The 12139-nt window shown below is 37.5% G+C and overlaps 1 protein-coding gene across 5 annotated transcripts in view; it reads left to right on the plus strand.

The window, feature by feature from the left end:
* Positions 1–12139, plus strand: part of CDKAL1 (CDK5 regulatory subunit associated protein 1 like 1) — a 657744-nt gene that overhangs the window by 161451 nt on the left and 484154 nt on the right. For all 5 annotated transcript variants that reach the window (XM_060109792.1, XM_060109791.1, XM_060109795.1 and 2 more), the window contains one exon: positions 4270–4366. In XM_060109792.1, the coding sequence (XP_059965775.1) occupies positions 4270–4366 (97 nt within the window). The remainder of the gene's footprint in view (positions 1–4269; positions 4367–12139) is intronic.

Genomic DNA, 12139 nt, shown 5'->3' on the forward strand with positions numbered 1-12139 from the left:
TTAGGGATTGTTGCATCCACCGTCATCAACCATCACTTTGGAATACATTTCAAAAATCTATCCCCAGCTCTATTGCCAACCAGCTGAATTGCATCCAGAGACTTGATGGACATTAGCAGAACCTCAGATTTGGTGTGTCCTATTGGAATTTCCTTCTATCCCAGTACTCAGCTTCTGCTGACAGCTAGTGGCACCACTTTTCTTTTATCTTCTTAGACTAGGGATCAGCAGCCTCTGGCCTTTGGGCCAAATCTGACCTGCTGCTTGTTTTTAAAAAAGTTTTATTGGAACAGAGATGTACCCATTTGTTTAAGTATTGCGTCTATCTGCTTTTGCTCTAAGGTGGCAGAGTTAAGCAGTTACAACAGAGACCTGTGATCACCAAAGCCTGAAGTAATTTACTCTCTGGCTCTTTTTAGAAAATGTCTGTTAATCTCTGCCTCCGACTCAAAACCTTGACATCACCTTTGATTCATCCTTGGGGTTTCTCAAGTATATTCCAGCAGGAGAACTCATCTCCTTTTAACTTTTTTTTTTTTTTTTTTTTTTTAATCCTCCATATGTGCTCAGGTCCTCACATCCTTTTGCCTAGGGTATTAAATGAATTTCCCCAACCACTGACTTCTTTTTCCCATGTATTTCATTTTGCACCTTGCCACCAGGGTCCTGTTCTCAAAGTTTGGCTCTATTCTGTGTCCACTCTGCCACCAAAATTTAAAGTTTCCCTACTGCCCACTACATTGGAGCCTGTCCAGCCTTTTTTGTAAGGCTCCTTCCACAATATGAGCCCTATGAGTCTCCCTTATATAGAAATTCTTTCTATAATGAAATGCTTTCCCCTAACTTCCTCCCTTCTTGCCTTTGTCCATGGTGTAACAGCCGCCTGGAGCTTTTCCTGCCTCCATTTCACCCTCTCCAATTCCTGTCTCCCTTTAAACTCCTCTCAACTTTTTTCATAAAGCTTTTTACTGTATTTTTCTGTGTGCATATTCTTTGTCTCTCCATGATACGTTGCCTGTACATCTTTCTGTCACGTTAGGGCATTTTACTTGATGCTGTGTTGTTTATGTTCTTTTACATCTCATCTCATCCATTATAAACCAGAAGCTCGTCGAGTGTAAAGTGCCTATCTTCCTCTTACTGTGGTCCCTTAAACACTCACTATCATGTCTTAGACGTGCTTAATAATTAAGTAATTGAATCACATTACTGGAAGCCAGCTTTTTTTCTTTTTAAATAAATTTATTTTATTTTAATTTATTTTTGGTTGCGTTGGGTCTTTGTTGTTGCGTGCGGGCTTTTTCTAGTTGCGGCGAGCAGGGGCTACTCTTCGTTGCGGTGCGCGGGCTTCTCACTGCGGTGGCTTCTCTTGTTGAGGAGCATGAGCTCTAGGCATTCAGGCTTCAGTTGTTGTGGCTTGCGGGCTCAGTAGTTGTGGCTTGTGAGCTCTAGAGTGCAGGCTCAGTAGTTGTGGTGCACAGGCTTAGCTGCTCCGCGGCATGTGGGATCTTCCCGGACCAGGGCTCGAACCCGTGTCCCCTGCATTGGCAGGGAGATTCTTAACCACTGCACCACCGGGGAAACCCTGGAAGCCAGCTTTTTAATTTGGATTTAATAATTGGTGACCTCACAGACCCTTGAACATTTGGCAGTGATTCTAGGTGCATAGCTAAAGTTTGTGAAGAAACCAGATGTTATTTCCTTGTACATGTTATTAATGTAAATGGAAAGATTTTTTTGTTTGATAAGGTATTTCACATTTACTGCAAGAAAACTATTTGTGTGCAATGGTGTGCTTGGTACTGATAAAAAAAAAAAAAAAAACGTAAAACCAAGTGGCAGAGCCAGGCAGTAATTCTCTTGGATATGTTAAGCAATCTACCAATGTCAGATTTTCTTGATTCTATTAACAAGCTTTTTCAGGATCCCAAATGGAAAAGTTATACCAGAGTACTTTAAGAAGTTATGGAAGTGAAATGCTTATGGATGCTGTTAAACTAGTATTTTGTCCTCTGCCCGTTCATTCATTTAATCATTCTCTGCATACTTCCCAGGGGTTTTGGTGTGGCTGTTGATCACCCATAGCTAGTTCTGTTAACCATCCCCTGCCACCTTTTTTTAGGCTTTCGGTTCTGAATTCGTAGCCTTGAAAAAGTTGACAGAAACAAAAAAGGGTGTCAGATATAGAGACTTTTCACTTCATGGTGGTGTAGTCTAAAAGTTACAAGTCTAGAAACGGGACTGCTGATTCCCTTAGCTTTCTCAGTTGGTTTCAGAAACCTAGACATTGCCTGGGGTGGGAGGCTCAGAAGCACAGTTGGTGTACAAAACACAATACCCGAGCAACCAGTGGAAAAAAGTAAACAAAGCATCACAAGTCCCAAACCCACATACTTGAAAAAGAATTGAAGACTTAAAATTTTAATATAAATGGGTAAAGAATATGAATAGTTTCTAGGAAAAGTTGTTAGCTCTGCTTGGTTTACCCTGTCTTCTAGCACAGAATCAATGTTTGCTGTATGCATGTGTGCCCAGACAAATGAGTAACACCCACATAAAATATATCCCAACTTCCTCCTAAGTAAAGAAATGCCTAATAAAATAACCAGACATGTATACCTTTGAACCAACATTTTTACTTCTTAGAATTTATGTTAGGGAAATTTAGCATAGATATCGCATCTAGGTTTTTATAATCCAGAAATACCGTCTCAAATATTCAAAGATTATCTATCCATCCACATGTATTTGTACGTGTATGTGTATGCATATGTCTATATGCATGTGTATTGTGAAAAATTTTGTAATAGTGAAAAATTGGAAATAACCTAAATGCCTATCAGAACACAAATAGTTAAACTATAGTATACCCACATTGTAATGTTTAAAAAGGATGAGGTTCCACTACTGGGTATATATCCAGGATATATAAATACTAATTCAAAGAGATGTGTGCATCCCCAGTGTTCTTAGCAGCATTGTTTACAATTGCCAAGATAAGGAAGCAACCTAAGTGTCCCTCAGCAGATGAATGGATAAGGAAGATGTGGTGTATAGACACACACACACACACACACACACACACACACACACACACACACACAATGGACTACTACTCAGCCATAAAAAAGAATAAATTTGTGCCATTTGTAACAATAGGAATGGACATGGAAGGTATTATGCTAAGTGAAATAAGTCAGAGAAAGACAAACACTGTATGATATCACTTATATGTGGAATCTAAAAAATAAAACAAACTAGTGAATTTAACAAAAAATAACAGATGTATAAAACAAACAAGTGGTTACCAGTGGGGAGAAGGAAGGGGTTCGGGCAAGATAGGGTTAAGGGATTAAGAGGTACAAACTACTATGTATAAAGTAAATAAGCTATAAGCTATGGGGATATATTGTATAACATGGGGAATATAGTCAATATTTTATAATAACTATAAATGGTGTATAACCTTTAAAAATTGTGAATCACTATGTTGTACACCTGTAACTTCAATAATACTGTACCTTAACTAAACTTCAATTAAAAAATAAAATACAAAAAAAAGGGGGTGAGGCTGATATTTAACTAAAGAAACAAAAGGAAAGATACACAAGGTGTATTGGATGAAAGTTGTAAAACAAAATATTGTTTCATCTTTGTGTATTTATAGTGAACAGAGGTCTAGTTACACATCATACCTGCATATGAGAGGGATTGTCTGGACATAAGCATAAATAATCTAAAAGTTGTAGACAGTCTCTGAGGAACAGAAGTGAGGAGATGTGTGAATTCTCAGGATAGAGGGAGTATTATACCTTCTATTTCTTACTTTTCTGTTCAATTTTTTCAATGTATATTTTACTTTTATACTAGACAAAAGACTGGGAAATCATATAGTATGTTTTAATATTAATATTTAAAATAATGATTTAAAATAATTGAATGGCTAATGTCTATCTGGAAAATGTGGTTTTTCAAGAACTATTTATATCCTTGAATATTCTATATAAGTAAAATTTTTTGTTTTATAATGAGGCTGTAATGAAAGACATTATCAGATTGGACTGCCATTGTGTTGTTCATGGTGTGATAAATAGACACATAGTTCAGAAGTCTTATTATAATGCATTTTTTTGAAGCAGTTGTAAGAAAATCCTGTTTGATGCTAGATGGTCATGTTATGTTTTAGGGAACTTACGTGCAGTAACATCAGTTTCCAAGGGTACGCTTGTGAGGAAAAGAATTAACACTGTTTTCTCTTCAATGTTTTAGAAAAGCTCAAGAGGAGAACAAGAAAATAGTGCTTGCTGGATGTGTTCCTCAAGCCCAGCCTCGTCAGGACTACCTTAAAGGGCTGAGCATCATAGGGGTAAGCTTGCACCTGATAGGAAAAAAGACAGTCCTACATTGTTAAAACTTGTCATGGCTCCACATTTTATTTTCTATTTTTAGGTTATTTATAAGCTGGGTTACACTTCTGGCTGTCCTTAACATACTTTCCCTATTGCCAAGGAAACTTTGTCATGTCTGTGTAATGTCTGAACCTAGTGCGGAAACATGTTCTAGGTTCTCTCATTTAAAAAGGAAAACTTACACAATAAAAAGCCATAGTATGGAATTTAAGGTCGTTAATTATAACCTTGTCTTTGTGTGTCCAGCGCTATCTCTTGCCATATCATACTATATAGCTATATATACCTATATACCTATATGGAATGTCCCACTTTTCACACTAAAAGTGGAATGTCCCACTTCCATCTTACTCATCCCCCAAGACGTGGCTTCACCATTACCCCTTCTCTCAGCCTGCCTTGACTGCGCTGTGCAGGCCTCGATAATCCTGTCTCTGGGTTCCTTTCACTTACTATGCAGTTACCTTTCATTTGCTCTCTCAGCATTTCACAGAATTGTATTTTTGGGGTTAACCTATGTGTTTTTTTGAATACAGCCCACCTCTCTTTTTGAATTATTAGCTGCACACTGACAGCTTTTCAGTCTTTTTTAAACGCCCACCATGTTTCTCCAGCCTTTCCCAAGGTGCCTGAAATACGGTAGGCATCCTTTCAATCAGTGTTTGGTGACTGAAAAAATGAAAGAAGCTTCCTTTTGTACTTCTGTTGTTGGTGTGCTTCTCTCCCTGTTGGGTAGTAAGTTCTGTGAAGTCAGGGGGCGACTACTTACTATAGTATCTTTCTTATTCTTTGTAGACATCACTGTTCACAAATGGCCAGAGGTAGTTAGCATTCAGACAGTACTTGTTGACCAAATGGTGGTGTTTCATCCTCCCCACCATTCTGTTACAGCTGTACTCACTGTGCTCAGTAATGATCTTCTTTTAAAGAGGCTCTGTTAATTTTTAAAAATATATAAAAATATGGTATGCTCGTAGAAAAAATTGTATGAAAAATTGGCATCTGGATTGAGACTTATTGGATTTTTTTCCTTATTTGATGTACTATTGATAGGTTCTTATACTGTATTCTCAGTGCAGTGAACTTGTTTTCTGCTGTGAAGTCCTTGCCCCACTGGCAAATTTAATAATCTTTGAACAAACATTCTCATGTTAAACAAACAGAACCTGAATGTTTGGGAACTTTAGTTTGTTTTCACCACTTGTCTGTTTACATTTTGATTTCTCTTGGTTTAAGGAATGAACTGAATATGGACTCCTGAGTTATCTTTTCATGTCAGACTAACTTTCTCCATAAACATAATCCTGCTGTGTTAGGGAAATAGAAAACTAGTTAGAATTCTGTTTTAGAGATAAAACGTGGTAAAAGCTTAGAATTCATCTTTGAGTTCATCTCAAGGAATTAAGTTCCCAGAATAGTAGAATTTCTGTAGTATGGCAAAAGTCTCTTCTCTGTGTACATTATGGTAACATTTCCCTGAACTCCACTGTGTGTTGTGAAGAGCTTAGTGTATGTGAGTATGTTGGGGAGATTCTCAAGATGGTAGGAGAGAGGATGCCCAGTGCTGGTGATACGGAACACTATTTTCAGGGATGATGTAAACTCGTGGGTATGGCAAATAAACATTTTTTCCCCATTTAATCTAGCATGCTTTCTGTTTTGTCTCTTTGTCTCATTTTATTACCATTAAATTTCTTTATATTTATTTAGCTTCTTTATAATTGGAGAAACAATACATGTTTGAAAAAGTGAATAGAAAGAAAATTCATAATCCTCTCACCCTAACACAATAATTATCCCCTTCAGACTTTTAACCTCTGCATATTTTACTTAATTGTAATCTCAAAACTATTTTGTGTCCTTATTTTTCCATGAGATTTTATTCTATGAGCTCTTTAACCATTTTAAGTCCTGTGTTAATTTTCTGCTGAAGGGTATATACCATAAGTTACTTAACTGTCCTTAATTGTTGGATATAGGTAGTTTTCTAATTTTTAGGAAATGTACATCATACAATAATGCTCATAAAGGGCTTTTTAAATTTAAGATCAGTATACTGTGAAAAGTTTCCAAAAGTAGAATTGCACTAACAATAACAACATTTCGGGGTTGTAGTTTAATTATATCTTCAGCATTTGGTATTATTACTAAAGTATAAGATTGTTCTTTGTCAACATCATTTTATAGAGCATTTTTATCTGTGGCAGCTATATGACTGGCACTTTATATATAAAAATTGTGTACAGGAGAACTGAAAATCTTGAAGAAAATTTGGAGAAGGAAACCAATATTATTTATAATTGGTGTTTGGAGAGATCTATTTCTGAACATAATTGTTGAACTGCTACAAAATCAGAAACCTTCTGAAACATAGTGAGTTACAGTCAAGTAAAGAAATGAATTAGGGACTTCCCTGGTGGCGCAGTGGTTAAGAATCCACCTGCCAATGCAGGGGACATGGGTTCGAGTCCTGGTCTGGGAAGATCCCACATGCCGCAGAGTAACTAAGCCTGTGAGCCACAACTACTGAGCCTGCACTCTAGAGCCTGAGAGCGACAACTACTGAACCCGTGTGCCACAACTACTGAAGCCCGTGCACCTAGAGCCTGTGCTCTGCAACAAGAGAAGCCACCACAGTGAGAAACCTGTGCACCACAATGAAGAGTAGCCCCTGCCGCAACTAGAGAAAGCCCTTGCGCAGCAATGAACACCCAACACAGCCAAAAATAAATAAAATAAATAAATTTATAAAAAAAGAAATGAATTATATTGGTTTACACAAAGAAAAAACAATTCTGAAGTGTAAAAAAAATATGAAGGTGTTTAAATTCATTGACTTGGGAACCTATTTTTAGGAGGATGTTTAGAATTGTATTGCACAGTTGATTTACAGGCTGTGTGAAAACTGTTATTCCTTCACAGAATTTTCCTCACAGAGTTTCTGTGATGGGAGGGCGTTAATAGAGGTCGAAGGAAGCCCAGCTGTGACTGTATTCTGTGCTTTCACTTCCTGCTAGGATTTGTCTGTGTTGTGCCACATACAGGGAGGATGGTCTGCTCTGTTGACCGAGTGATTGAAATAAAAGGCTGCCTTTAGATGGTGAGCAGGATACTTATTGCACATTTGAGTTAAAAAGACAAGTCTGTCCCATGTTTGCAGGTGCTCCTGGAGTAAGCATTTAAGAAGATGTTTAATAAGGAAGAATGATATTTGTTACCATCGTAAGGTTAATTTCCACCCATATCAGCCTTTAGAAATGGGACAGTTAATTTGTTTCCATAATCAGAGAGAGCAGTGTGGTGAGGGCACTTAGCAATTGGTGGTTTGACTCCTGGGCTTTATATTATCATCTGTCGTAATGTCTCCTGAATCTAGTTGTGATTAATATTATCTGAGTGGTGGGATGGAGAAAGAAAATAACAGAATATCAACCAGAAGTAATACCTGTCAACCTCTGGGTCCAGAAGAACTGGCTTTGGTGGCAGTAATCTTTAGGCTTCTCCCATCCGAGTTTTTTTTTATAGTGGGAGAGGAGAAAGAACAGATTTGAAAACGTATATGTGTTGGATAGAAAGACCTTTTTTTAACCAAAACTTTTTCCCTAGCATGATTAAATGAAGTTTATATCTAGAATATAAATTTATAAAAACATGAATTTATAGGTAATCAGTGCAGAATCAAGATCTTTTTCATTTTTATGGGATCTTGAAACATTTTACCTTACAGTGAAAATTTTCATTTCTCTTTTTTCAAATAAAATTTATTTATTTATTTATCTATTTATCTATCTATCTATTTATTTATTTATTTATGGCTGCATTGGGTCTTCATTACTGTGTGCAGGCTTTCTCTAGTTGCGGCTTGCGGGCTCTAGAGCGCATGCTCAGTAGTTGTGGCGCATGGGCTTAGGTGCTCCATGGCATGTGGGATCTTCCCAGACCAGGGCTCAAATCCGTATCCCCTACATTGGCAGGTGGATTCTTAACCACTGCACCACCAGGGAAGTCCCTTCATTTCTCTTTTGACAAATACTTATGGTTAACTATTCACCTTGGAATTAGTTTTCATGCAATGTCACTTTTTTTTTTTTTTTAATCACTGCTCTTATTTGTTTACATTGGTTACTCTGTGTCTAGCTGTAGGTAGTTCCAAGATGTTGTGACTATACCTATTGAATGCTACTTTTCTTCTCTTTAGTTTGTTTTTTGGCAGGAACGTTTCTTTTAGCTTAGTCAACCAGAAAGGATGTTCTGTTTTAAAGTCTGGTAGCAAAAAATAATAATAGACTTCAGAGCTCAGAAAGCCAGGCTTTAAATCCCAGGGCTGCCACATTATTGTTTTTTCTATTCTTACTGAGTGCCTACTAAGTGCTAGCTACTGTTCCAGGTGCTAGGAATGCAGCGGTATATAAAATCACCAAAGATCCCTGTCCCCATAGAGCTTACCTTCTAGTTCTTGGGGAAAGAAATCTGGTTTGATCCGAGAACATCTTCAACCTCCTGGAGAATGTGGTGGGATGGGTCCCTAGATGATGGGGAGATTGATTAGACTGGGAATTTCTCTGTAAGGTTCAGATGGAAATACACTTTGTGTCCATCAGCTGGGAGCTGTGTTAGGAATAGGTGGCTGAAATTGTATTTATTTGCTTGAGTTCTACTTAAGGTAGTGTTATTTCTCAGTTCTTATAGTAGTCATTATTGATAGGCATGACATTAGGAAGGTTGGTTTTTATTCTGTTACAGGAAAGCATGTTTACAGATTTGTGCATTTTGTGTAGATTTTCTGAGCTAATAAAGACTGCATCTGAAATTGGTCTTGGCATTGATTCATTAGGCTTATCTTTGTATAATATCTCTAGAAATCCTAAATAAACTGAATTAATAACCAGGTTGTAATATTTAAAAACATTTTTAAAACATGCAATTCAAAGCAGAATACACAGATGCTGAAAATTTGTATATGACAGAACTTCCTGATGTGCCAGCTGTGAGCCCTGCAGGCAGATGCATATTTTCTTTGGAGAGCTGAACAAAAATGTGGTTTAACACAGGTGTCCACTTATCTCAGGGACTCTTACCAGGTTGATTTGCAGTGGTTTAAACATCTTTTCAGGCAGGCTGCTCTAAACCTGAAAAGTCAGACAGCATGATGGCTCTTTCATACATGAATGTTAATTTTGAAAATTATGTGTATAAATAAAGCAGCATTTGAAAGAGGATATGTTTTAGAACATTTCTATCATATTACTGTATTCCAGAAGGTAAATAAATTCATGAAATGGAATAATGTCACGGTAATGGTGGCATCACATTGAGGGCAAAATTTTAGAAACTGTCCTTCTCCTATTTGTCTCTACTTCATGTCTTCTGATATTTCTTCTTGTCATATTCCATTTTTTAATCTTTAATTATCCAAATGGCAGTATTGTAACAGAATGACATGTAGATTTAAAAGCCCATTCATTTTTTTACCTTCCTAGATCTGTTGTTTTTATTTTTTCATGGCTTCCTCTAATTTTATCTATATGTGTATACATTTTTCACCTACTGAATTATAAAAAGGTAGTCTAGCATACTAGGAAGAGCATGGATTTAGGAGCTAGGTTACACAGGTTCATATCCCTGCTCCACCACTTATTAGCTGCGTGACCTTGTACAAGTTACTTAACTTCTCTGTGCCTCAGTTTCTTCATCATAGAATGGAGATAATAATAGAACCTAACTCCGAGTTCTGTAAGGGTTAAAGTATTTAATACACATAATGTGCTTAGCATGGTCCTTGGCACATAGTTAGTGCCCTGTATGAGCATTTAAAAAAATTAATTATCTTACTAGTAGAGTTAACACTGAGCACAGCTATGTGCCTGGAATGAAACTATTTGCTAGAGATACAGAGCTGAATAAAACTTGTCTGTCCTTAAAGGCAGTAAAATCTGAGGAGAGCTGCAAATAATCATGATAAATATGCATAGGGATAAAGTCTGGTGGGCACACAGAGGTTGAAACCATTCTTGACCTGGGTTTCAAAGGATGAGTAGTGGTTTGATGAATGGAGAAAGGAGAGAGTGCTTTTGAGCAGAAGCAATAACGTATCTAAGGAAAAGCATGTGTGCTTAAGGATGCCTGGAAGGGAGAAGGAGTAGCAAGAAGTGCACCCTATTTGAGTGTAATTTGGAGGCGCTGATTTTAAGAGGTGTAGCTTGGAGTAGTGCAGATGGGTGATAAATAGGGTGGAGAGAAGGAGTCTGCATTCAGTGAAATGCTTAAGTCAGAATGAACATGACAGGGTGAAAGACTGAGGGAGGGTAGGGGTAAGATAGTGTGAAAAGGTAAGTGTCAGAAGCCGTATAATCTAGTGGTTATTTCTATATGCCCTTTATTCATTATCTGTTAATTATTTTCTTATACGTTATTGATACTAATTTTTTTGTTTTAAGTATGGTTTATTGAAATATAATTAACATGTAATGAAACCACCTCTGATGAATTTCATACAGAACATTTCCGTTGCACCGGAAATTTCCCTTGTCTCCTTCTGTGGTCAGCTCCCCCAACTCCCACCCCCAGCAAACAGTAAACACAGTCCTCGGAAACCACTGTTCTGATTTCTGTCCCTATAGTTTTGCCTTTTTCAGAATGTCAGATAAATGGAATTATAGGCATACCTCAGAAATATTTTGGGTTTGGTTCCAGACCACTGCAATAAAGCAAACATCACAGTAAAGCAAGTCACATGATCTTTTTGCTTTTCAAGTGTGTATAAGAGTTGTGTTTACACCATACTGTAGTCTCTTAAGTGTGCAATAGCATTATGTCTAAAAAATATATTCATACCTTAATTTAATTTAATTTTATTAAAAAAATATTTACTTGGCTGTGCTGGGTCTTAGCTGCAGCAGGTGGGATCTTCACTGGGGCATGCGGGATCTTTAGTTGCAGCATGCAGGATCTTTAGATGGGGGCGTGCGGGATCTAGTTCCCTGACCAGGGATCGAACCCGGGCCCCCTGCATTGGGAGCATGGAGTCTTAACCACTGGACCACCAGGGAAGTCCCCATACCTTCATTTTAAATAATGCTTTATTATTAAAAAATGCTAAGCATCATCTGAGCCTTCAGTGAGTCACAGTCTTTTTGGGGGTGGAGGCTCTTACCTTAGTGTTGATGGCTGCTGACCGATGAGGGTGGTGGTTACTGAAGGGGGGTGGCTGTGGCCCTTTCTTAAAATAAGAGAACACTGAAGTTTGCTGAATCGACTGACTCTTCCTTTCATGCACAGTTTCTCTGCAGCCTGCAATACTATTTGATAGCATTTTACCCACAGTAGAACTTTAAAAATTGGAGTCAGTTCTGTCAAATCCTGCTTCTTTGTCAACTAAGTTTAGGTAATAGGCTAAATCCTTTTTTTGTCATTTCAGTAATCAATTAAGTTTGCTGTCTTATGTGGGCGCCGTTCATGCTATCAGTAGTGATATTAAAGACCATTTATCACACATCACCATAACAAATATAATAATGAAAAAGTTTGAAGTATTGTGAGGATCACCAAAATGTGACACAGAGACAGGAAGTGAGCAAATGCTATAGGAAAAATGCTGCCAATAGACTTGCTCCATGCAGGGTTGCCACAAACCTTCAATTTATAAAAAACTCAGTATTTGGAAAGTGCTGTAAAGTGAAGTGCAATAGAATGAGGTATGCCTGTATATGTTACTGTTTCTTTTTTCACTT

This window comes from Mesoplodon densirostris, chromosome 10 (assembly GCF_025265405.1).
Source record: "Mesoplodon densirostris isolate mMesDen1 chromosome 10, mMesDen1 primary haplotype, whole genome shotgun sequence".
Lineage (NCBI taxonomy): Eukaryota > Metazoa > Chordata > Mammalia > Artiodactyla > Ziphiidae > Mesoplodon > Mesoplodon densirostris.